This window comes from Copadichromis virginalis, linkage group LG23, assembly GCF_057382275.1.
Source record: "Copadichromis virginalis isolate Kocher_CV1m ecotype Utaka linkage group LG23, C_Virginalis_male_GT1.1, whole genome shotgun sequence".
NCBI lineage: Eukaryota > Metazoa > Chordata > Actinopteri > Cichliformes > Cichlidae > Copadichromis > Copadichromis virginalis.
In genome coordinates, this window is record NC_140639.1 from 1,542,130 (window position 1) to 1,569,493 (window position 27,364).

At 42.5% G+C, this 27,364-nt stretch overlaps 1 protein-coding gene across 8 annotated transcripts in view; it reads right to left on the bottom strand.

Annotated features, from left to right (window-relative positions):
- The window catches only part of myo9bl (myosin IXb-like), a 55,712-nt gene extending 32,292 nt beyond the window's left edge, over positions 1-23,420 (bottom strand). For all 8 annotated transcript variants that reach the window (XM_085449488.1, XM_085449486.1, XM_085449484.1 and 5 more), the window contains exons 1-4: positions 22,818-23,420; positions 3,553-3,773; positions 3,194-3,413; positions 2,339-2,848 (exon numbers count right to left, since the gene is read on the bottom strand). In XM_085449488.1, coding sequence (XP_085305614.1) covers positions 2,339-2,848; positions 3,194-3,413; positions 3,553-3,710 — 888 coding nt within the window. In that variant the 5' untranslated portion in view covers positions 3,711-3,773; positions 22,818-23,420. The remainder of the gene's footprint in view (positions 1-2,338; positions 2,849-3,193; positions 3,414-3,552; positions 3,774-22,817) is intronic.
- Positions 23,421-27,364: the final 3,944 nt, after the last annotated feature.

Below are 27,364 nucleotides of genomic sequence, written 5' to 3' on the forward strand. Positions count from 1 at the left end.
AGGAAGAGCTCGAATACTGAGTCAGGGGTGGCGTCAGAGATGGGACAGATGATAGATGAACACACTGAGTTACTGCAAGTTATGGCAAACCCTCTGTTCTTGCCATTCAGCCAACAGCTTGTGGCCAGTTCTTGTTAAACTTCTTTTTTTACTTAGTTCTGTTTCCAAGCAGTGCGTGCTCTACAGACTTACTTTCAGAGATCGGGGTGGGGGGTTCGCTTCTCTGCACCATTTTGTGCTCTGAATAAACCACATTCCACATGCGGCTGTTCTGACTAGAGGTTTATTTTTAGCCCCACTTCTGCAACATTAAAACTGAAAAATATGTAGAGATTTACTTCCAAATCAGGACCGAGAGTAATCGCTTCCCCACTCTGACGAAGGCTATCAAACTAAAAACAAGTAGTGGGATTTCTGCTTTTTGTCTACTTGGCATTTAGGTGAATGTGCAGCAGGGCTTTCCAGCCTGAAATCTCATTGCAGCCGCAGACAGAAGCTTTTTATCTGTCATCATCTGCACACAGCATCATGGTGAATTCAGTCGATGCTGCAGGGCTAACACACTGTGGAAAATATTCAAAGCTGACTTAATCTACAAAATACAATGTAAGACAACACTCACTGCTTATAAGAGAGTACAAAGAGACGATGATGTGAATGCTGAAAATGACTTGACAATAATAATGCTGCTCGAGGTCTGACCAGAGGTAAATTCTTCCATATGTGAAAGTGGAGGAGACCCCGTTTCTCATTACGCCGATGAAAAATAAACAAAACCAAGTCGACTCTGTTCTTTGCCACGTAGCTCCGAGTTTCAGCTCGAGCAGAGGCAACAGCTGCACGTTATGCTGCAGCGCTTTGTTAAAACAATGTAAAAGTAGGCAGCTGTTAGCGTTTACCTACATATTTGCACGATTTATGTTTTTTATGTTGTTTTTTTAAACTGTGATAGCAGCCTGACGGACAGAAGACTTCGTGTAATGAGCTCCAAAGTGGACATTTGAATATGTGCATGCATGTCGTGCAGTTCATCTGATTAGCACCGCCCTTTCCTGTCCTGAGACGCGCTGTTCAAAGACCCGGCCACGCCTCTGTGCTGTTTTTATACTATGGAAAATTCTTTTTTTTAATCATTCGTAATTACCCACCAGCGACTTACACCGAGTGCTACGTTTCACTTTGTTTATCGTTTTGGTTCAGTCTCAGCTGTCAGCGGTTGTAGAGCGAGTCAGTACAAGTATCCAGTTTCTCACAGCAGAAAGCAGGAACACGTACGGTCACCTGACCGAAACTTTGACAAAAGTCCGTTTGGTCAAAGTTTAGCTCCAAATTAAACGGGCACATATTTCTCCTGTCAAAGACAGAAGTCAGAGAAAAGCTGTGTTTTACCTTCAGCCACGTAAACCAGCACTGCAAATGTAATCAAAATCATCTGTGCGCTCAAAAGCAGATAGGAAACCAATACAAAGCCTTTTATCTTGCCTGGCTTCCCACAGCATTTTCAAAGGCAATGAAGCAACATGATGGTGTTAATAAAGCAACTTCCCTTTTTTTCATTTCTTCTTTCTTTATGCCACAGACATTTACACTGTACAAAAACAGGCTCTGTCATGTTAGCCCACGCAGCAGCCTGAAAATAGATTTCCTCAGTTCGACATGAGCTCAGATGTTTTCACCATTCATAACTACAGACATATAAACCTGTGAAATATCTCCAAATGTAGCTCGCTGCAGTTTTTTCATCTCGTGTCTGTGCTTTTGTACGTCTAAGCAAAATCATGAGTCACTTCTGAGGAAGTGCTCTCACCACTCGATGTGACCTAATCAAGAGAGCAACTGACTGAAACCAGTGCAGTAAATAAGTATGGCACTCTGAGGAGCGACGCCCATGTGGAGGCACCTTAAACCTGCAGTGGTTCTAAGGAAGTGGAAGTGAGATCGTGTAGAAGTCTATGGGAAAACTTATGTGACCCATTACTTCGGTAAACACTTTCCTAACGAGTTTATAGTCTCGATTACTAATTTCAGGTCTTCTTCAATACAGACTGATGCTCATTTTGTAAATTATGGTCCAATATAGATTAAAAAATGACAAAGAAGCGTATGCCTAATGATGTGGCAACCTGTGTGGACTTCAGCTCTCAGTCCAAACCATCTTTTTTCTGCACCCGTGGGTCTATGTAAACATTTTTAATATACTTTCTTTAGTCCCTGCAGCTGGATCAGCTAAGGTTTAAGGCATGGCAAGGCTAGGCTAATTCAAATTAGCTGAGCTACAGTTCAATTAAATTGTCCACTGGAGTAGAGACAGACCCAGCCATCACACATAGCATCTTACCTCCAGAACTGGTCCAGCACCCAGGATGGTCCTCTCCACCCCGCTGGCGTAGCCCTTCTGGCTGAGAGCAGTCAGACAGTGGATCAGGAAGTTGGTACTTTGGGTCTTGCCTGAGCCACTCTCCCCAGAGATGACAATGCATTGGTTGACCTTCTTCCTGAGCATAGCATAGTAGGCCACATCTGCGATAGCAAAAATATGAGGCTCCAGTTTGCCCAGCTGGTGGTTCTCGTACATCTTGACGTACTTAGGGTTGTAGATGGGCAGGAACTTAAAGGGGTTGATGGCGATGAGGATGCTCCCTGCATAGGTATAGATCTTTTTCTTGTGAAACCGTGTGCGCAAGTTGTTTAATATGCTGTCCTCATTGAGGACGGGGAGGTTGCAGAGGTCTGCAAAATCATCCTGGGGAGGGGGAAGGAAGCCCCTGGCAGCGAGCCGCTGTGCCTCCTGTTCCTTGGACAACATCGGGAGGTGGACATAACGGATTGAGCCATCACGATTCCTCTCCTGGATTAAATTATAAAGACAAAAACAGCACGTATTAGCCGTCTACTCGTCAAACTGACACACTGATTTCTTGAGACTGTTAAAAATATTCCGGGCTGTTTGCATTCCTTCAAACCGGCCAAAATCATCAAGGCCAGGGCCAAACAGCACTCGTCTCACACATGCTGCTGTTACATGTGCTGGAGAAATGATTTTCTCGCCTTTTCTGTTACATTTTCCATAAATAGTCTGCAAACTTGTATCTAGGGTTTAACAACTTGCTGTTTTTTCTCACTAAAGGAGAAACAGAGAGTAGAAGCACGTTGACTGAGCTGACTGTAACGTGTCGTGTGCTGTCAACTCTACCTGTAGTAAGAAGTAAAAGCCAAGGCTCTGAGGGTGTTGCTCCTGTGCTTTTCGAGGCCACAGCAGGAACCTCTGTACCGGCAGGTCTCCGGCCTCCAGCACCCACTCTTCCCCACCACATTCCTTCACCTCTGCCAGCACGTACAGGCGTCTGGGGTCCAGCCCCAGTGCCGTAGCGGCGTCCGAGATCACCGAAGCAGCCGTTGCATCCTTCTGCACTCTGATAGAAGCAGGGCAGATTAAAAAAAACAACTATAAATAAGTTGTGCAATAAGTTTGTGCGCATAAAAATAAATGAAGCAACGACAAACTAACTAAACCGTTGATGCTGATGTTTATTTTCCAGGTGAGATACTCACTTGAGGTTGCAGCAGGTGGATGGGTAAGCAGCCAACCTCGGATAGATCTGGAGCATGTATGAGCGGCCATCCTGATCGACAGGGTTAGCTTGCCCGCCTCCCCCGCCTCCCCCACCTGCAGTCGTTGCCATGTTGGCAGCGCCATCTCTGACACTCATTCTGAGCCAGGGGGTGTGGCCTCAGCATGCCGCACACACCGCTTCTCTCTCACTACGCAGCACCTGAAGAAGACAGATTACAGATAAACATTGGTGTCAAGCCTAAAGAAGACAGTGCTGAGTTTCCCACAGAATAAGACTACACTTGTGCAGCTGAGGCATGTTCCAGTGCAAGGATGAAAGGAGTGACACTACCTTTGCAGACATTAACAGGTGATGGTGCATGTGTCCAACCCAATCATATGGTCACAACTGCACGCATCCATTTGCCTCAATCTGAGTGTGGCAGGCAAATATCTTCAGTTTGCCTCCTGCACACCTTCACACAGGAGTCAAAGTATTTCCAGTATAGTCACAAAGTATGTGAAAGAGGCCACCTCCTCCCACACGTGACATGTTAAAATAAAAACTCTTCTCACATTGTCCAGAGCTTATTTACGAACATGACTTTTTGAATTCCAATATAAATCGTTTTAGCGTTTCACAGGTCTAAACAATGAATCAAGCACAAAGTGAAATAGTTTCTCTTCAGTATCAGATTTCATCTGTGGAATTTCACCCACAGAATTTCACTCCAAGTATCCTGCTGATTAACCTAGCAGACAGCTCTATATAAGTAAATGTAAGAGTTTGGTAGGTCAATATATGTTGATTTAAATATATTTGACTGAAAAAAAAAAAAGCCCTTCCATGTTTGCGGTCTTTAAAAACAGCTCAGTCATCTAAGTAGGTCAGACACATCCATTTCAACGAGAGAGAAAACGACGCGTTTGTCAAGCATCAGATGCATATTATTGTCACATCACTTACGTCACACGGCCTTGCTAGGGAAACCATAAGTTGCAGCTGCAGACGCTGCACAGGAATTCAACCCTTCCGCTTAGTGATAGCAACAAAGACAAATGCTGAGAGCACTTAGGGCAAGCCACAACTGGGCTAATGACTGCACATGATTCAGTCTTAAAAAACAACTACAGTAATGTATGCTGCACCACTTGGTTCAGGTCTAATTAAGTTAAGCAACTCTGGACCACAACGACTCATCTCTATCTGCCAATGACTTGATTTTCACTGCTGACATGTTGCCAACACAAAACAGTCTTTGCACAACTTCCAGCAGATCACCGAGAGCTGTTCACTCCTTACTATGGACTTGACTGACTTCATCACCACGGGGAAGCTCCCAGACTCGCCCTCATGCTGTAAGGGACAAACGTCTTCATGACGAATCACATGATTGGCACAACTGCAGTAACATTTACTGCAGTTAAACTGCAACACAGTCAGACACCGGCTCTTTCAAAGCATCGGCTAAACCGTTTAGATGTAATATTGCAGTTCAACAGCATCATCTCATCGTTCCAAAGGTTTATTTAAAAAGAAAAGAAGAAACCACGCTCTCATTTCAGGTTACCAGTATATTAACCAGTGAAACCTGCCTATTTTTATCACAGCAGAAGATATGTGTATTTAGGCTGTAAGTATGGGAGGTAGGTTATTACCTGCATTAACATGTTTCAATCTAAAATCTATTTAAAAGCAACAGCTTTGCCCACACAGCAGACCCTGAGAGGAACTTTCTGCAACTTCTTGTTGCACCATGAAGTGATGATGATGATTTTAGTGCTCTGGCAGTTTAAGTCTTTTAATGGAAACTCTGTCTCCATCATGGGCTTTATCGCCCGTAAAGCAAAGAAATACTATTTAAGTGACATAGTGTCCATGTGTGAGACTATATGAAGGGAGGCGTGACTGCAAACAGGAACAGGAGAAAAACAACATTATTACTCCTGCTGCTGGAGACAAACATCGCTGTGACCATCATAAAAAAAAAGAAAAGAAAAGATGGTGATCTGAATTCTCTCAGAAATAAAGTTTCTTTAAAGTTTGAGGTTTTCAGTCAGAGTTTTTATTGGTTCCTTGATGTCTTTTAAATAAACTTTGTATGGCTTTAAATCTGTTTGTGTGTGTTTAGCTGTATCTTGAAGTGAATTGTATGACATCAGCTGGGACATTATTTTAACCCCACCCCCAAGTTAAGCACTTCTCCAGTTGGTGGACCGCACGTGCTGCCACCCGGGTTTTCTATTGGCGGTTCCCCTGTTAAAGTCAACAGCGCCCACGCCCCAACAGCATCGTTACAGACTCATGCAGAGCCTAACTGCATCCGAATCATTGTAAAGTGTCACTTCTTTGAATCTGTTTACTTTAGACTAAAACAACTCTGGAGATGTATGAGTATCTCAGGCTGGCACGATGACAGCTTTACATCACTGACTCAAAGTCTGGCTGTTATTGCAGATTCATTAGAAGTCACCTGGAGCAGAACTGAAGTAGTGCTGAGCACTGATTCACTGTAACATCCAGCTGGGTCACAGCCAAAGAATATAATCCAAGTTAATGCTGTCTATCACAAACGTAATGCAGAACAGTGATCTACAGGTCAGCTGAGTGTGAATCACAGGAGAAGCAGCTGGGTAAAGTTTGCAGGTGATGGATCACGTAGCGTGGCTGTGCATCAGTAATGCACGCTGCGCTCGCTGCGAGCCCCCTCTTGGGGAAACGTGAACCTGGCTTAAATCGCTGCAGGGTGAACAGCCGGCTTTGGTAAACCGATCCTGGCTCGAGTCCTGTAAGTACCAAGACGGATAGTTTATCATTTCTGTCATTGAAGCAGACGCAAAAAAAGGGAAAGTTTTACTCACAGAAATCCCCAAATTAAGCACCGCTACAGAAAGGAGGCACTGACACATGAGGTTTCTCAATTATGAATGATTAATTTCCCCATCATAAAGTTTGTTTTCAATTAAACTCTTTGGTGAATGACAAAAATCGTGAATACAGAGTCAGTCTGCAGATAGTTGGCTAGCTCAGATAAGATGACATCGCATTTCATGTGCACAAAAATCCAGTTGTGCAACGGTAGCAAAGCCAATGTTCTGGCTTTTCCCTGACTCGTTAATTGCAGGAGTATCTGCTGAAGAAAGAATAATTACACAACAATTAGCATCTCATGAAGAAATTCATGTTTTGGATTAACTAAGAAAGCAAAGCAAACCACACGAGGCTACCCAGCAACTGATGTGTTCTAACCAGTTAATCTGGAGCCTTCATTGGTCGTTTGTGTTTCCTGCAGTTTTCTTTTGCCTCTGTGATAAATGAGCATCATCTGTTCACTTTAAGTTTAACTGGAAAAAAAACATACAGCAGGGATTAACTCTATAACGCGTACAAAAGAAACTACATAATATAAAATGGAGAAATACAAAAATGCAACAATAAAGACATCTTCATGAAGCCAAGTCTGTAATTATCGAGGCCACAGTTGAGAATTAGAGGAAAAGGAGAGCAACTTCAGACTCATGAGCTTGTGGCTCTGCCAGGCTTGCTGACCACAGTCCCAAAAACATGCAAGCCTGTAAAATGCCAAGGCATGCAAAACTTTAGAGACCACAAAGGACAGCACAATCATTATCCTCCATCATGAGCTCCGTCTGGTTTGAATCTTTCAATAACTCCTGAGCGGCTCTCTCTACGCTAGCTTTAACAGAGAAAGCACACGGCTACAGTATCCGTATGCAAGGCACGAAGATTTGCAGCTCAATTTGAGCAGCAGTGCACAGAAGGAAAATCAAATATATCTTAAAATAAAAAGGTAGTGACAGAAAAAAGAGAAGAAAAAAATCTGCAGACACAGGCAGGAAAAAGTAAACATCTACGAGTGGTCTCAGGGGACAATCAAAGGAGAAAGAGGCTTTGAGATAATAAAGCTTCCTCCCTGCAGAGGAGATCCTCGGTGACGATGCCACGCATTCCTCAGATAAGACTGTGGGGCGTCTGCTTTGCGTAGGCTTAGCCTGGCACTTCAGCTGCTTACGAGGGGCTGATAGAGAGGGGCTTTTTACCTGCTTACTGTGGGCAGCAGAACACAGTAATAACAAGCTCTGCTGCTAATTAAAATCAGACATCGCTCACCCCCACCTCTGCATTGTCCAGCCAAATACCAAATACAGCTTCAAATACCTCGGAGTTCACATCACGCAGGACCTGTCATGGTCCTGTCACATCAACATGAAAAAGGCCCGACAGCGTCTCTACCACCTCAGACGCTTGACAGACTTCAGACTGCCCTCCAAGGTGCTCAGGAACTTTTACTCGTGCACCATAGAGAGCATCCTGACGGGAAACATCTTAACCTGGTTCGGGAACAGCACCATGCAGGACAGACGAGCTCTACAGAGGGTTGTGCGGTCAGCTGAGCGCACCATCCGCTCCGAGCTCCCTGACCTGCACTCAGTCTACAGCAGGCGGTGCTGGACCAAGGCCAGGAAGATGGTGAAGGACCTCAGCCATCCCAACAACAGACTGTTCTCTCTGTTGAGGTCAGGAAAGCGATTCCGCTCCCTGAAGACCAACACAGAGAGACTGAGGAGGAGCTTCTTCCCGCAGGCGATACGGTCTCTCAATCACACCACCACACAGTACTGACCCACACATATGGTTCTTACACACACACTGGACTTTCTGGACATTGTTTACACTAGTGGCTGCTGCACAACTACACTGCGTGGTCATCTGATTGAATCCCTTTATCACTTAAGTCACTTAAATAAATCACTTTAAGCATATTTGCACTGCACAAGACACACATGTGGACTGCACAACCCTGGACAGTATATTTCTTCATTTCCATTTATTACTCGTACAGCTGCTGTTATTGTTCTATATTTCTTCATATATTCTTATATATTTCTATATTGTGTATTTTGTTGTACAGTTATTTTATTTTTAACTTTAAGTGTAAGCATTTCACTGCATACAGTACTGTGTATGACTGTGTATGTCACAAATAAAATTTGAAAATGGGCTTGCAGTAAATTGACTCAGCTGCACGAGCAAAATGTGACTGAGCTGATTTGTTTGCATGCAAAAGCATGAGAAACCCAGGAGAAGTGACCCATTTTTTTAGTGAAAAGAAGCCGGCAGACATTTAAGTGGAGGCTCGCATCAAATGTTGATAATAGGGATGCAGCCCTCCTCACTCAGAAGGCTAGGCAGGCTAACGTGGGCCCTGTGGTTACTACCTCAGGTGTTAGCAGGAGCTACAGTAGCAGCGGAGGAAGCCAACAGCAAAGCAGACATTTCAGGCTGCTACACAAAGAGCTCTTTGGTTGTTTGCAGCAGCTTTGTACTCAAAAACACTTCTCTCTTGCTCAATTGCTCCTTTACATGCTTTTCAGGAAGCTTCGATTCCACTTATGGTAACATAAGTGGAATCGAAGCCTCGGTTGTCAAGACGATTAAAAGGATTTCACCTCAGTCATCTCTTGTCACATCCAAAAGCAGAAGCTATCATGTCTGTAAATGACAGCAGTACACAACCGCCTTATGACTAGACCAATGCAAATAAATCTAAATAATGAAACAACTCTACATTTTCTAATTTTCAATGCATTTATCTTTTGTTTAATTTTAAACAACGATTATGAAAGCAGTGGTTAAGTCATTCATTTAACCCTGGTATCTGCAGATACTCACAGCCAAGGTATCAGTATCATATTAAAAACTGAAGGAGCCCAATAATCTTCATTTCATGGGAAAATAACAAATAGAAATTCATAAGTAATTGTAGCAGGTGCAAAGGTTTGGACATCCAGGGGAACATCTATTTAATAAACCACCTCCTGCAGATATTACAGTATCTCAAGCCAAGAGGCTTTCTAATGTTGATATATTTATTTTCCTCGCCCACTCATTACATGTTCATGCACAGCTTGCACAACTATTCAAGTCAGTTGTGTGGTTAACATTTCATTGAGCTACGCTGTTTATACTAAATATTTCGGTTCTTCTAATACGTCATGTTTCAGACGATTTTAAAAGAGCGATGATAAACACGATCCAGGAAAGAGTACAGAAGAAGTCGATTACCCCTGTGACAGACTGCACAGAGACCAAATAGCTTAATAAAACAAGCACTTCATCATAACAGAAGCAAGACTTGGCAGTAAAACAAGAATTTTTGCTGGAAAAGTGAAGTAAGCCATCCAGGTCTTAGTCCCTCGCCTGCCTCCATCCACTTCAGCCACATTCAAAGAAAGGTCCACCCAGAGAAGACGAGGAACGACGCTGATTAGTGAAGAGAGAAAATAAATATTTTGCCTTTATATGGAAAGTTAGTGTAGCCTTTATAATCCTACTTGGAAACTTGTGGACATTGTGCTCTTTGCGCTACAGACGGTAAACCTGACCCCTAATGGAGCTCCAAACACCAACACACACCCTCACAGGACACACACATCTCAGCCAATTAGTAACAACACACGAGCTGACAGGAAGTGAATGGTTTAATGACACATATGATGAGGCAGAAGGCTCATGAACTTCAAATACTATGGGACTCACAAGGACGCAGGCTATGATGTCAGCAGTGTGTGTGTGGACTCCCAACATTCCTCTGCAGCGCCATGAGAAGATGCCTGATGCTTCCCATGAGTCATAGCTGCAAGCAGCTCCCACCTCAGACATGACGCTCCACGGACATGACCGTTAGAGGAGACTGAACTGAAGCTGAGCCTTAGGATTCTTTTTCAGAGCTGGAACAACCAGGTTGTTTACATTATATTTATATTACATCGTCTCCGTTATCTTTTTTATGCTGGTCTATCACACACAGCACTTTACTATTGCTATTCTTGTTTGTTGAGAAGATATTTGCTTTACATATCTGGGATTTTTGTTTTTTTAAATACACACACACACACACACACACACACACAATACCATGAGATTTAGCATCTTCTTATACAGATGTAGTGACGCCACGCTTCAGTGGCGCTGTAACAGATTTGCACTCCATACATCTTATATGTATGATGACCAGAACATACGAGACCTACAGCTCAGTGCTGCGCTCGAACGCACCGTGTGCAGACCCATGAGCTGCTCGCACTACACCTACTGGCTTCATAAAACGTACTGAGTGATTGTTGCAATGAGCGAAGATTACACTGCTCATCGTGAGTGTCAAAAGCAGACGCTTGTGGATGTGACTCACCAAGTGACAGTGTAACGAGACTTTGGCAGATTCATACGTCTACGTTTCAGAGTGGAACCAAACTCATGAAAGGTCAGAGAGGTTCAAACAATCAAAGCACAATGAAACGTTTTCTGCAGTTTTGTAAAAACGTTGCATACAGCTCTGCACACGTTTACACCCCCTCCACAAAACCGTGACTGTGTACTTTAGGTTTGTATAGTTTGCTGGTGGGAGTTTTTTTCTCCTTTCAGGTTCATTGATTTCTTACTTCGACCACTTTATTTTTGACATCTATAATTCTGATACAGATATCCTGACAATCCCCAAACCTCGACAAAACGTTAAATAAAGCTTTGCATTTTGTTTTGTTTTTTTTAGATGTGTTTGTGAAGTGAAGGAAATTGTTGAACAATCTGAACATCTGTGTTGAACTTAAATGTAATCATTAGTTTTACGATGATTTTCTAATGACTTTATCTTCTCGAGTCTACGTGCAGCCGTTACGGGGAGCATCTGCGCGGCTGGCCTCCATGCTGTCGAGAAAAGTGCCTTTGCTGTCCCGAGGGAAAGCGGAGCTGGGGCCGCCGAGGTATCCATCACCGCTACGCTGTCTCTGCATGACCTAACGGGGATGAGAGGATCTGGCTCTTTGCCAAAGCGAGGCAGCATTGTGCTCTGTGACACCGACGAAAAGGAAGCTCAGATTCACTGTGTGTGTGTGCGTTTGTAACTTTGAATGTGGTTTCTGGCTAATGCTCACAGACGCACTCAGAAAGACAGACAGAGATTGCTCCTGCTGCTGCTGAGTGGTGGTAAATCAGCCTCAGGGCTGAGGCTCTATAGGAGGTGCAGTTGCACCCAAAATGGCAGTGAATGGCTCCTATTAGAGCCATGTGGTCTATTCAAAGACACAGCCTTTTGTTTAAAGGGGCCAAAAACCTCAATCAGGGAATTAACTCATCCAACAGTCACCAACTGGGCTGAATAAGACAAGCACAGATATAGAGAGAGAACTGTGGAGAGAGTGGAGGAAGAAGAAGAAAAGGGCACTGAAAGCTCATCTCCTCCCCCTCCGTCTTTAAGCTCCCAGGCTGGCCAGCCACAAACAATAAAACCAGAGCCGAGGAGCATCTGCTGCTCCGTCTAAAGAGGAGGATAAAGGAGAGAGGAGCCACAGGGATCCAGTCTTTGACTTGATGATATTATCCCATTCATTCAACAGAGCTCACAGTCACAGTCATCTTCCCCGCTACACGGAAGAGAAGAGGAAGACATTATTAGAGATGATAAACTCAAAGTCCGCTGAGAGATGATAAATATTTAACATGACAGCGAGCGCCCAGTTCTTCAAAACCATAACCAAATGAGAGTTAGCCAGCAGTCCACAGCTGTGATGGACGGTGCTAATCAATTATAACATGGTCATCTGAGTGCACCGCATTGATCTGCTACTCCCAATATCATGTGTCTGAGTCATGTATTGACAAACGGGCAGCTGTTCATTTGACATCCCTCGGAGGAAGGTATGACCCCAAATCCCCCACAGAGGTTTAAAAACAACGTTACAGTCTTTGCTGTGTTCCTCGTCTCTCGTCCTGTGCTGTGGAGGAGAGCTGACATTTGTAAACTATTACTTCATGTACATTTCACAGCGCCGCAATAATCCAGGAGGCCCAGGCCACGGCCTTACACTCCCCCTCGTCTCACCAACCGTCAGCCTGATCTGCACTGCTGGGTTTGTAACCGCTCCCTTTGCTGTGCCCCTTTGCCTCCGTCCTATCATTGTCTGTCAGAGAGTTACCTCCAGCTCCTCCCATTCGACCCCCTGCTGGTCACCCCCTCTGCTCCCCACCGTCTAACATTTGGTGCTGCTGGTTTAACTCGGTCCAGATGCAAAGTCTCCTCGAGTAGAGGAGAGCGGACAAGCTTGAGGAAGCGCTCCGGACTATAAAAAGCCCGTGTTCAGGTGTTTCTGATTTACATGTAATGCCTCTTTACTAGTCTGTAACCCGGGCGGGTCAGACCAGAGGGCAAGCACCAGCGAGTGAAGCAGAAAGGTCAACAAAACAGTTACGAATGTAACACAAAATATTAGGAGTGTTTTTTATTTTTCAAACCTCGGGCATTGAGTTGCAACAGCGAAAACGTGATCTTAATGCAAATAAACATGCAAAGAGTATCCCAGCTTTCGACGTGTGCACTGCAATGAGGCTGTTGCATGTCTGACATAATGCAACCCAGGAGCTGCTGCTCGGTGCGATTGGCTTGCTGTGGGAACCACGCTGGCTGGTGGCGACACATTACTCCGGAGGGCTTTCCGGACAAGTCATTGGAGCCACGTACGACTAATAAACCAGTTTTGGTCGGCAGTGAACTCTTCCAGGATGCTGGCTGTTTCTCCTTCCTAGACTAAAAAAGTTTATTACGGTGAAGAGAACAACAAATACCAGCATAACCTCCTTTAATCCTTGAATATATTCTACATTTGACAAAATGGTCAATAACTAATAATGAAGTAAGATCGCGCTAAAATGTTTCCACTCTGTTACATTTTTAGTGATTTATTAAAAAACAAACACTCGCTTCATTTGATCAGATGCAACTTTGATTTCAGAAGCTATTATTCACCATTTGCTGACATTTGAATCACCAAGTGATTAATAATCTGATTACTCCGAATCATTCATGAAAATATCTGCTGACCTCCATGAATTTACTGTACTGTGTCCCATGTCATGGACCGGTTTATAAGGTTTGAGCATTTAATGAGATTTACTTGGAAAAACCCCGAGTTCACAATAAAAGTTTCTATTTGGACTTTTTCCGCATTTAAAATAGGAAGTCATCATTAGCATCTTTCTGAGGGGCTTTCTGGTGTGAAATATGCTGCTTTGTGTTGCTGTGTCCACCTTCTGGATGCAACCTGGTTTACACAAGCCCATTTCGCTTGTGTTTATTAGATAGGAAACGCTTCGCCCCTTCTTAGCGCAATAAACTGCTATCGCAAGCACAAACCTACAGTATGTCATCTGGAGATGTGGGGCAGCTGCAGACAGAAATCAGGAAGGAGAGAAAAGGAAGCAAAGGGAAGGCGGCAAACAGAGGGGATTATTGTACACGCTCACTCATGTGGGCTACCAGCACTAAAAACACCTCCCAAACACATGACTCCATTGTAACACCAGAATAGTCGCTGCTCTGCACCAACTATATGTACAATCCCTTACTCCCACAGCCAGTTCACATGCCACACTCAAGACGCATGCCTTTGTTCATCAGGTGAAATTTAAACAGCCAGACAGGTGGGAACAATGCCACGTACTACAAAGCTGATCATAGTAGAAACAACACAGCAGGAAAGAAAGTGAGATGTAGTGTCTGTGGTTCACAACAGCATGTTTAAACCATTTGGATGCACCTTAAAGCCACTAACAGTACTCATCCAGTGTCTCGTACACGCTTTGACCTCAGTTTCAACTTCGAGAATCGTGTTGTTCAAACACAACCCACGTACATTTCCGCAAAGCTTAACGAACACAAACGTAAGAGCAAAACGACATAAATTTATGACCACTGCCACAAGAACCCCGGATTACGCTCAACTGACGAGACACTAAAGCTATTTTCCAAACAGCACATGTTCTTCTCCAGTCCTCGTCTTCCATCCTTAATGGACCGCATCATGTCTCCTAACACTCCCACCTGAGCCAGACATCCTGAATGATTTCTGTGAGATGAAATGCAACTTACATATAGAGCCATTCATCAGTGACCAGTGTCAGACTGCACGGTAAAAATAGAGCAAAAACAAACACGGCAGACTGGAGTTCAGCCAATAGCGTAGCCGAGGTCTACTGTTCCTGCCCTCGGCTCGGCTCTTTCTTTCCATCTCTTGGCTCTTCTATGCCTCCCTCGTCTGTGCTCTTCTGTCTTTGGTTTTTTCTCTTTCCCCTCTCTTGTTACTCTCCACAGCCCTTCAGGCATCCAGTGGTGAGACTAAGCTGCAGTCGGCACAATGGGACACACAGTTCAACCCTTAAACTACAAAGCTGTGCCAACACATCCACGCTACACACACGAAAATGAAATAAAAAGCTAACAAACGTAAGAAAAGCTGTACCAAAAAATAAATGCAGTTCTGATATGTGGTATTGCATTTTCCAAAGATCAAACTACGTCATGTTTAAATGGACATCTGCTCAAACTGAACAAACGGGATTTTACTTGTGTAAAATTCCCCGTGCTTCACCTGGTGCTGTAAGGAAAGCTGTAAGCAAAAGTCTCAATCTGTGCCACTTTTCCCAATGTCCTCTGTAACACTGGCTTCTTTCTACCCTGGCACAGGCAACAGGAATGATTTGTCACCTAGACTGCCCAGCCTGGATGAAATAATCCTTTTCTTTTTCCCCTCAGGTCATTCCAAAAGGAATGACTAAGGAATGATGCTAACGTCCTCTTCCACCAACATATAAACAAGTCCAACCCAGTTTCTGCTTTTTGCTCTTTGAAACTTGAAGAATCTGAGTGAAGTTGTTTAAAATGAGCTTTTTTTAAAATGGTAAACTAAAAGAAAAACAATTTAAACTGACCTTTCGTGGTAGCTAAACTACAGAGGTGCCTTCAGTACAACAGGGGCAATAGACACACATTTAGCACTTGAGATAAGGGACAAACGTGCTTTTTGGAAACAGCAATTAAGATTATTTAAGTATTATTTTTAAGTCAAATGTATCCGTGACAAAGGTGATCCTGCTGGTGAGCATACAGGAGAACCAAACGGGTAGAAAAACTAAGATTTCACCTTGTGAACTAGGGCTGCCACGATTAGTCGACTAGTCACGATTACGTCGACTATCAAAATCGTCGACGACTGATTTAATAGTCGACGCGTCGTTTGAAGCTTTGTAAGATCACAAAAGACGCAGGAATAAGTAGCAGGATTTAAGAGTGTAATAACGGACTGAAACAGAAGATGGCAGCACTGCAAGTACAAGGATGCCAGCTGCCGTTAAACACCAAAGAAGAAGCTGTGTCCCAGAATTCATAGCGCGGCCCAGCTCAGTTTCCAACAATGGCGGCAGCTAGTTAGTTTGAATATTACTCTTATTATTCTTTCTGGGTCACAAAATAAACATTTAACATATTTTCAGGCGAGAATGTAGCTGTGTAAACCTCAAATATCTGCTCAGTTTATCAGGACACCACATATTTTCAAAAGCGCTCCGACGTTTTCGGAGACGTCTGTTACCCACTAGCTCGATAGCTAGCCGGGGGCTAGGTCACTAGCCCCGTGAGAACACCGGACTCCCGGCTAATCGTTTTCAAACCCACCGCCGTCTTTCGCTATTCAGGTTAAACATGACATATGAGTCACTTAGATAACTTTAAAATGTTGTTGTTTGGCTTTTTTTAAAATTTTATTTGTTCCTGAGTAAATCGGTTTGGCTGAGATCAAAGTTATAGTTTTTACACAGCTGAATAAACGTCAAACAGACAGCTGATTATCAGAAGTGTGAGATGCTTGAGAATTTACTCCGGTGTCCTGTTATAGTTTAGATAGCAAGGAGTTTATTAAACTTCACCGAAACAATCTGCAAATTTCATTAACATTTAATAAACTATCATCTTGTCTTTATTGTTAGTTAGCACCGTAAACACTTAAAGCTGTAAGCTAATGATAGTTAGATAAGAGCAGATGCTGCTGGTGTATGCTGTACGTCCAATGGATGATGATCTGATTAGTCGAATAATCGGTGACTAGTCGACTATCAGAATAATCATTTGTGGCGGCCCTACTGTGAACACACCATAGATTCACTCAACACAGAATGCGACCGGCTTTTATTAACCGTGCTTAACCATAACATTTGACACTCAGGCGCAGAGCAACAGCAAATAAAGCCTCAGGGTGTGTCCCTGTCGCCCATAATCCAGAGCCAAGGGACGGGATCAGTGACCACGCAGAGGATGGAGGGAGAGGTTACAGCTCGCCGCAGCCATCAACCAGTCAGGCTGACAGTAACCTCCTACACAGGAAGGAGTGACAGAAAGACTCCAGCCAGACATGTCAGACTGGAAATCAGAAAGCCGGCTAATATAACAAAACAGCCTCACAGCAGTTTGTGAGAGAAACACAGCCTCTAATCTATTGATTTGTATGTTTTCTACTCAGAGAGTGAAAAGATCCACATTTGATGGCATGAATCATTTCTCTGCTCACACCAGAAGCCACAGGGTTTTATTTTCCTTAGTTGCATCACTTTTATCACCTTATGAACTTAACAAATTGTCATTAAAATTTACGAAGTTTGTTAAGACAACGATCCGGGTTTGGGCTAAAAAGCTGCCGCGTCTCTAAAAGCCTGTTCGCATGGTTGCCATGGTGACGCAAACAGTCTCTGAATGTAAACAATCGTGATGCAGCACGTTGACTTGAACCCAATGGCATACGAAATCACTGTACTTGAACTGCTGGAGGTTTAAGTGCACCTTTTAGACCAATTTGCACTTTTACTATGGAAAATTATTGATTTGTATATTTTGGATAAACCAACAGATTATTACTGCGCCTACACTTAGAACATAAACTGGCACATTCGTCATAATCATAATAATCCAAATTAGACTTCTCATCTTGACGTGATGTGTTTGACAGCTGCAGTGATGACTGAGAGAAGAATAAGTTGCAGCAAACAAATGCACTGTAAGTAGGCCATCCATAAACGATCAGCCTGCCTTTTCCTCACTTGTACCCTATCATTACAGCTGGGACTATTTATAAAGCCCATAAATTGAGCTTACCACATTGAAAGAGCAGACTAGGAGAGTTACCAAGGACTTTTTGGAATTGAAACACTCCACCACTCGCCTTCATTTTGCGTCTCTTCGGCTGCTTACATAAACCAACTTGTTCACTCACTCCCTAGTTCAGTCTCAACAAAACCATGACTGCATGCTACAAATGTCAGCTAACAGTTTCTGCAGAAAGCAAAGCTTTTTGCCTGATGTTTGCCACAGAGAGGCCGGAGCTTTTCTGTAACAGACTGCAATGCACAGAAAGCACAAACATGGGCGCATGCTGGTGTCCCAGTTCTTCTTTCTGCATGGATTCGTACTCCCAGTTTGCTTTACCAAGTGAAAAAGTAACACTAAAGGGAATCAGAAAGTCGGACTCATCACAATCAGCTGATTGGTATGTCATCTTTGAGTGATGATGCTATAAAACTGCCTGAGCCCACAAAGAGTCAGAGTGAAGCCCGTCCTCTTCAGTAGCATTGTATGTGCACGCACGCACGCCCGCGCACGCACGTCTCTACATGTCAGGCTCTCCTGGCCAAGCCCTTACCAGTGCCTTCTACACCTCACGCAGTATAAAACATTCAGGTTTTATACTGCGTGACTATGCTGCAGTATGTAGACCGGGTGACAACACACAGCACGAGCATGTTCAACAGCTAGAGAATAAGAGTGATTGTGTGAGCGCATTTAACAGAAATCTGTGCATTTTCCTTTTATTCATGACCTGTTGATGAACAGATATTATACTCAAACAAATCAAATCCCTGCTAACAAAACCAGTAATGAGATTTGATTACGACTTATGAGGAGAGAGTAAGGGATTTTCCTGTGAGGAACATCTGCTGTGGGTGCAACAACTTCCTCTATATATAATCACAGTTTGTACAGTACAGTTTTATTATCCACAGTAAAAGTCCCCAAAATAAATCTGTGATTCTTTCGGTTCAATTCAAGTTTGCCCACTGCTTACAGGATATAGAGATCGCCGCGGTGGCTGATCTATTCGACCTACTGAGGCTGCTCTGCAGTGTCACGGGACTGCAGGTGTCTGCATCATTTCACAGGTAGCCTGTATATGCCAGTACACCAGCTGCATGTACAGACGACGCATGCTGCAACAGTGACTTGTTAGCAAACACAGCGGTACCACAGCCCGCTATAGCTCAACCTGTTCTCCTGTCCTCATTCTGTCAGAAAACTTTAAAAGTAAAAGAAGGATGCAGACACACTCTGAAAAACTGAAAACGCAGTGGATGCAGTGGCCATTTTAACCCAATTTCTCACTCTGATCATGAGTAGTGTGAGAAACCAAATAGCTTCTGAGTAATTCACTTTTAGAAACCCTCCCCCAAAACATGTGACCATGAAAACAGTTGAGATAAGATATACTAGGCAGAGGTGCTGGCCGATCCTCTGCAAGCTACACTGCCGCTTTAGCCGAGTGCCAAGAGAAAATAGCCTCACACGTCTCAAGTCACCAGTTCAAAATAAGATGATTATGAGTAACTAGCTAACCACAAGTAATCTTACATCACATCAATGTAAAAATATACCAGTATATTTGTATTTGCTTTCTACCCCTTCGTAACCTTGAAAAACAACTTCCTGGCTGTGGTGTCGCTGCAGAAAACAGCTTGATAAGCGCAGCGTTTAGAAACAACAAAAGTTCCTGTAATGTGGTTCACTTTAATGATCCCAATCAGCCACAGCTCTGCATTTATTTTACATACATTTAAAATAAGTAGGCCAATGGCTTTGTACAGCTCTATCGGTTTACAAACTGATATCTGTGGGAAGAACTAACACACCGAGTGACATTTAATCAGTCAAAGCCGAATATGAAAGCTAGCTCTCCCGCAGTCCGTGAGAAATAACAGCTCAGCGATATCGAAGCAAATCTTTTACATTCACAATTTTACGCAATTACATCCAACAGGATGTTTAGACAATTAAAATTGAAGGCTGATCTGGAGATGTGGCTGGCTTTAGGTCCCCTCCCCCATCTTTGAACCACTGTCAGATCTGCAGCGGGGTTTGGAGACAACAAACCATTAGTGGGGGCCATATGGCTCTTTTCTTTCAAAGGATGGCAGAGGGCCATTCTGTGGACTGGCTGAACGTTTACATGCATTTTAAGGAGGTCTGTATAATTTTGGGGGGTTTGGCCGTTTGCAAAAATTTAAGTTGGGTAAAGTGGGGGAAGAGTCCGAGTAATACTGCATCTCTGCTTTGGATTTATGTGAGAATAAAGAGCACGGTGTGTTCACATCTGAGTCACAGTGGCATTCATCCCATTTCTGGAAATAGCCAACATTTCTATGAATAGCTATAAAACAGGAAGCATTTTTAATAAATGCAAATCGAATCTTTGAGCTTTCTCTCGGGGATCGGGGGGTTCATTTAATTTTGAACGCGACAGACGGGGACACCAACGATATCCTGATGTTTAACTGGCATCGCTGCGCGGTCAGCAGGTCCCATATAATCAGATCTGCTGTACACACCCACAAAAGCTTCCCATTACAGCTGGAGAATGTGGTTAACACCTTGTTTCAGCAAAATATTACACATGCAGTGACTGTGCACAGAATAAAATTATGAGGTGATGTTTATCGGCTGAGCGGCACAATAAACAACATTAAATCTAATGAAGTCGTGCACATTGTTGTAATCTTACTCTGAAAACTGGTTACAGGCTGTCACTAAAGCATTTTTGTGGCCTCGTAAAGGACCTAACCAGATGAAATTTACAGGGTTAAAAAACTGCACTGTAATCAATTTTGAGCTTCAATATTATAGTTTATATTTTCAGCTAACCAGGTGATGCAGACTAACACAAACAAGCACTAGTCCCCTGCATGTTGGACCTGTTTTAATAATTCACTGGAGATAATGTCACAGGTCTATGTGGGATCAGCCAATACGAGATAAAGAAAGGGCTCCATTTCTCTTTTTAAATCCACATGTTCATACAAAGCTCATCTTCCAGTCATGATTCCTTCTATCCCCAAATAATTTTCAAATATAATGATCCAAGACCCCGCAGTTCCCACACAGTCTGTACTTCAGACAGATATTTATCTAAATAATAAAACTAATAATAAATATAAAGTCTATTCTTAAAGGGTCCAAGAGCTGTTCTGACACTTTCTTTTTGCATGCAGAAGCTTCATACTTCTATACTAATGATACTATACAAGCGAGTAAAAGCTACTCACACATGTCATTGGGACCGTTTCCAAATGTGTCATTTAACACGTACAGCAACATTATTAATATTTCTATACTAAACCTTTTAATTAACAACATGTGAAAATTGTGACACACCTGCTCATGCAATGAAAACACTGAAAGCCTCCTGTCAACAAGTTTTCCCCCCACCCACTTCTATAACGCCTGGGTCACAAGGTAACAACTTGAAGCTGCGCACCCCTACACCAGCTGACAGCTATAATTTTCCACTTTCTGGTCTGTCCCCTTATTTCAACCCATTCCTGAGCATGTGATTACCAGCGTGTCAAAAGGAAGTGTGAATGCAAAATTGCAGCAAAGGACTTTCTAGTTAAACCACAATTCAGTAAATGAGAAATGGAAAGACAGAAACAAGGAGGGAGTAAATACTGCGCTGTATGATTACTTTTTCCCACCACTGAGACGGTAGCAGTCGTCACAGAGGCAGTGATCTGAAAGGATTCATTAAGGTTCTGCACACATTTGGACATGACTATACTTAAACAATACTGGGAAACCTCTTTATAAATGTTACCCAGATAACACCACCAGGCATTTCCTTTAAACTGAGTTAACAGTAGTTCCCCAAAGCAGATGCAAATGAGAGGTGGGAAAGTTATGCAGGGGTTGTGATTAGTGATATTACTAAGCCAGACAGTCAGTTAACTGTTTGAATCTTGGCTCGCTGCAATGCAGTCCTGAGATAAAGGCAATATTTAAGCTTGATATGAAAATAAAAGTACCACAGAATACTTTAATACTACAGAAAAAGTATGCGGTCATCTCCCATTTCTTTATATTTTGTCTCCAAGGAGCTAGACTTTCAATTTCTAAATAAATAAATAAAAGTTTTCTGGAGCTGCCTGCAGCCTTCATACCAGACCATCTTCTTATTGTTTCTTTGTTGTGTCACTGACCTATGAATCACTAAAGCATAAAAAAGGTACATAACTCAAAAGATGAATCAGTATCATCCCCACACAGCAAACCTGGCAAAGAAGCCGTTTGTGTCTTTAGGCACTTGTTGATAGCAGCCTGTTGCAAAAACATGTCATTTGGTCCCATTTCTTCAAGCATGAAGTAGTATTTTTGTACCAACAAGGTGAGTCACAAAAACCACTATCACCACCCCAGAGCCCGAACCTGAACATTACTGAAACACCGCGGGACAAAAACGGAATAAAAAGCGATCAGCATCCAAGGACGAACTCTGAACAAGCCTGGAGAACTATTCCTGAAACTACTTTAAAGAAATCATACCAAACACTGGTTTTCAGGCTCATTAGAAAATTGGGCCATCTGTGGTTTGCCCTGTATAACGGACTTAGATTTACAGTTGCACTTTTCCATAAATCGCTGCAACTTTTCCTTCGTTTTCCTACCAAAATACAAGAAACGAGGGTCGACTCGAGCTTTAGCACAGCTCTGTGTACGAGTAGACGTCACCTTTGATTGTGCAACAATAATGAATTAGGGCTACAATCTCTCATGTCTTCATGTGCCACATGCACGACAGTTTGCAACAACAGCTGACACTTCCTGGATCATTCTGGCTGGATTTATGTCACCCAACACAAAACAAGTGGGATCCTTTCATTGTGAGAAGCCCGGTGACAGAAACCTAACCGGGCCCGCGGACACTGCACTGCAACGAGTCTGCCTCGATTCTCGGACGTTCACACAACGGATGCAGCTCCGCTACTGGGTGTCACTGACATGCTTTGACAAACAGACATGCTGCTATCACCACAACCGGTCCAAAAACTGGGAATACTGCCTGATAGCGTGTCTTAAAATGGGGCTTTGAAGGGGGACGGTGAAAGGGTTAACGCATTATGAGCCGCCTCACATTAACTTCCTATAACAGCTCCGTCAATGATGTTCCTGGTAACCCTAAAAATAAAACACATAGCAACAGCAACTAAAGTAAAAACACTACAACACATTTAGGACTTTACTGTAAAAACGTTCTCATTAAACAAAATGAAAGAAGGAGCTCGTAAAAAGCTACGAGCTCAAGCAAACTGACTTTAACGTACCTTTGCCGTCTGTTTTTCTCATCGTCGCGGTGTAATCCTCAAAAGCATTCCCCGCGATTCAACCAACTGCTGACAAATAATAATAATAAAACAAAATAATAATCTACTCTTCTTCCCCCTCTCCTTTCTCCTCTGGTGAAAATAAGGCTGATTTACAGCACGCAGGCTAAGAACGGTGAAGTCCCAAACAGACAAAGCTCAATCAGTTTGAAGGTTTCAATCCGAGGAGAAAAGAACCTGAAATGAAAGAGAGGGGAACGCGAAGACCACTTAAACGCGCTCATTAAACAGCAAAGAATCGTTTGGGGGGATAAAAATTCCTCCTTCCTCGCCGGCGGTGTGATTTCAGACCGGCTAACCAGCTAGCCTGTCGCTACTTCCTTTCTCTGTGCCTAAATAACAGCAGCGGCAGGCTGAGCTGAAAAAGTTGAGGGAAAAGGCACACACACCAGATTCTATACAATAAAGACACCCTGTTGCTCACAGGGGTTTGTAGGAGAGCAGCGCCCCCTGCTGGGTTAGCGGTGGTACTACAGGTGTCACACAAAGGCTTTGTGTTTCACCCGCGTTTTCTTGTTGTTTGTTTGTTTTTTCCGCCTCAGTGGGAGGAGGCACAATTGACTAGTTCACGTAAGCTACATAAAATAGCAGCTATATAGCAAATAGCAGCTAAATAGCAGCTAAAATAGCTAATCTCCACTTTGTTTTGTATTATTTGTATTCTGACACCACTAGTTTTAGTGGAGCGTTCCGTTGTCCTAGCAACAGCGTCTGATTTTTTTTACCCAATAAATATACTCGGGATTCTTTGGACGTCATCTCTGTACAGTCCGTATGTATCTGCTGCTGGGTGATCTTTCGTTTACTATTATTCCAAAACCTTTACACCTGGCCTCACATACAGTAGCGGGTTTTGATAGGGGCGACACGGTCGTGGTGGGGGGCGGCATCACGGCTTCTCTGACGTTCATCACTAACCGTAAATTTCAGACTCACCACTGTGAGTTATACTCTCAGGTAGGACGGTCTGCTTTGGTAAGTCGGAGGAACTCTCATTTATACAGTTTTAAATATAAGGCGATTCTTGGGTCGCTGCCTTCTTATCTATGTTCCCTGCTTGTAATGAAACATGCTGGTCGGTATTCTCTTCGTCCGCATGGTTACTTGTTGCTTTCTGTTCCATTTGGTAAAAGAGCTTTTGTCCATTTAGCACCCTCGGCTTGGAACAAACTGCAGAAGGAAAATGACTGAATTTATTTCATTAAGTGCTTTTAAATCTAAACTACGAATCCTTGAGGCCAAGTCCATAACATGCAACTGTTTCAATTAGATTGATTGTCATTTTAACTGATTTTTTTAAAAAAAAATTATTTATTTATTTTTATTTGAATTTTATTGAATTTTATTTTATTTTATTTGCCCGGGGCGCCAAACAGGCTAGGACCGCCACTGCTCACATAGCAGAACCTTTCAAGGATCAAGAGGACAATTTAGGCTTCAAAAATTTTATTAAATAAATAAATAAATAAATAATAGTAATACAATTGAACTGAGCCTCTATTTTATAATTTTAATGATAAATCCATCAAACATATATATAAACATATATGGAGAGAGATAGGATAATATCAATGTTAAATAATAATAATAATAATAATAATAATGGATTGCATTTATATAGCGCTTTTTGAGACCCTCAAAGCGCTTTACAATGCCACTATTCATCCACTCTCACATTCACACACTGGTGGAGGCAGCTACAGTTGTAGCCACAGCTGCCCTGGGGCAGACTGACAGAAGCGAAGCTGCCATATTGCGCCATCAGCCCCTCTGGCCATCACCAGTAGGTGGTAGGTGAAGTGTCTTGCCCAAGGACACAACGACCAGGACAGAGAGCCGGGGGATCGAACCGGCGACCTTCCGGTTACAAAATGAGAAAATAAAATAAAAATAAAACATAAATAATACAATTTCTTTATTCTATATTACATTTTACTTTAAATATTAAACTCTATCTTTTCAATAACCACACACTTTAGTTTTAAAAAATTATTTTCATATATTTGCCCAAATACACTATTCATATAATAATTCACACTTATGCAAAGGTGCTGTATTCAATTCTTGTGAGTTAAGAAAAACTTTTATGACTATTTAATTAAAAATGATAAGAGGGCTGAACAGGACAACATGGCTAAGTGGCTATAATAAATTTATTTTTAGATTATCACATGTAGGTTATTGTACCTACTCTGTGTTCAGTCCACTTAAATGATCTTTAATAAACTGTTATGCTATATTTGTTTCAGTTCCTGCTGCTCTCTTGGCCAGATATCTCTTGAAAAACACATTTTGAGTCTAATGACACAGGCTCCCAGGCCTAATGTTTGAGAGCCCAGGTTCACTGTATTCTGCATAGGACCCGAGCTAAGACGGACGTGGCTCAGTTCTCAGCACAGAAAGGAATTTGCAGGAATACCAGAGGGGCCAAAACCAGCTGCTGGTAGAGCAATTGTTCAGACTTCAAGCCAATAGCAGACATCACCATCAAGTGTGGGATCTACCAAGGTGCAGCTATACCAAGTGATAGCAACATCAGGAAGAAGGAACACCAGAAGCTGGAGAAGACTTAGAGAAGAGCTTGAAAACCCAACTCACAACAGACTGACATTAAACACAGTGTTGTGTACGTTCTGTTCTGCTTGCTACTTCCTGGTAGGAGGGACAACAAAACTCATTTATTTTTATTTTCCTTTATTCATTGCTTTAGCTTACTTGGCAGGCACCTCATTCTTATTAGCACAGAGATTTTCCAGATTAAGGAAAATCACCAGAATAAAAATGCACACGAGAAAAAAAAGCACAAAATACACGTTTTCCTCACTTAAATGACAAAATGAAAAATGCACAGACTTCGTTTGAGTAAGGTAAAGCAGATGTATTGTCCCCGTTCCACAGGCCCATTTTGAACTTGTTCAAACTTGTGACCATCCTTTCTTTTACCATTTTATCGCTGTCTCTAACAAAGATTTTAAACACAAACCTTAAGTCTTTATGGGGGAATATGCTTAGCATAGCTCTATTGTGCATTTGTTTTAATTGTTTTTTTGTTTTATTTGTCAGAGTGTGGCGGTTTGTGGGGGGATTTTCCCACAGTGTGATAGAAAGTGTGCTGAGTTTACTATGAAACCACTGCTCCAAATATACAGATGTGAAACTGTGAGTTAAAATTGACCTTTTTAAAAAACAAAACCAAATCTGCCATCCACAGCTTAAATAACTCCAGCATCCTAAAACAGTCCAGTGCCAACCTGCTTCTGTCAACAACAAAAAGCCAAATTTGTGGCTCATTATCTGAAAATTTGAACTTGGTAATTCAAACTTTTCTGTTATTTTCTCAGTTTTGAGTTTTTTTTCTCAGATGTTTGAGTAAGTAAGTCAAAATTCTGAGATAACTTACTCAAAACTGAGATGATAAAATTAGATTTTAAGATAAGAGTTCTTCACACAGTCCAGCCGTTTCCTGGATTCTTTTATTCTTAGCAGGAACATTGCTTTTCCACCACCAGATGTTGCTCTCTCAACACCAAACAGTCATGTTCACCTTCTGAAACATCTGTTGTGACACCAGCTGGTGTCACCTTCATAATCTATGGTGACAAATAAAGGCCATGAGTCATTACACTCACCGTTCTGCTCCTTCAGGCTCTTTGCACCATCAAGCTGTTTCTACGTTTATCTCGTAGATGTCAAAGGTGACATCAAAGACCCAACAATTAGAAGGATGGCAGGTCTCAGTCAGTTTGTAGAGTCTAACAATGATTCAAGTATGTGATCTGAACTAGCTGGTGGAGTGCTACAGGTTACAGGCAAGTGTTAACCAATATCTAAGCTAATCCAAATTTGCAGTACGGTGTTCAAGTCACTTCAATTTAATTTACACAGCGCCAAATCACAACAGCAGTCGCCTCAAGGCGCTTTATCTTGTGCAGATTTACACTAATGTGCAAAAGTCTTGAGCCACCCAATGTCTTTATATTTTGCTAATCTTTTTACAGTGCTCTTTCTGGAGAAGTTTTCTTTAGACAGTCTTTGGACCTGACTATCTTCAAAGAAATGTTTGCCGTGAGTAACTGTGAATACCTAACTGAAGGGATAAATCAGTGTTGTGAGTGCACATAACAGACAACTTTGCAAAGAACACATTTTAAAATGTTTAGACTGTTTATTGCAAAAACACATGATGTGTCTCCATTTCTCTGGCTGAATCTATGGAAAATGCCAAAACAGTCTGACAGGCGCAAAATGGTATTTTTGCACCAACAAGGTGATTCCCAATCAGCTGTTTGCTGAAAACTCAGCATATGTTGATGCAGTGTGTTCTTACAGAAACTGAGGAAACAGGACAAGTGGAGAAGAAAAGAGGTGTCAGCCCTAAAAATGATCAACAGCAGATAAAGTAAAAGTGAAGTAAAATTTTATTTATATAGCACCTTTCAAGATAAAACCACAAAGTGCTTTACAGAGGCAGAAAACAGCACATGAGA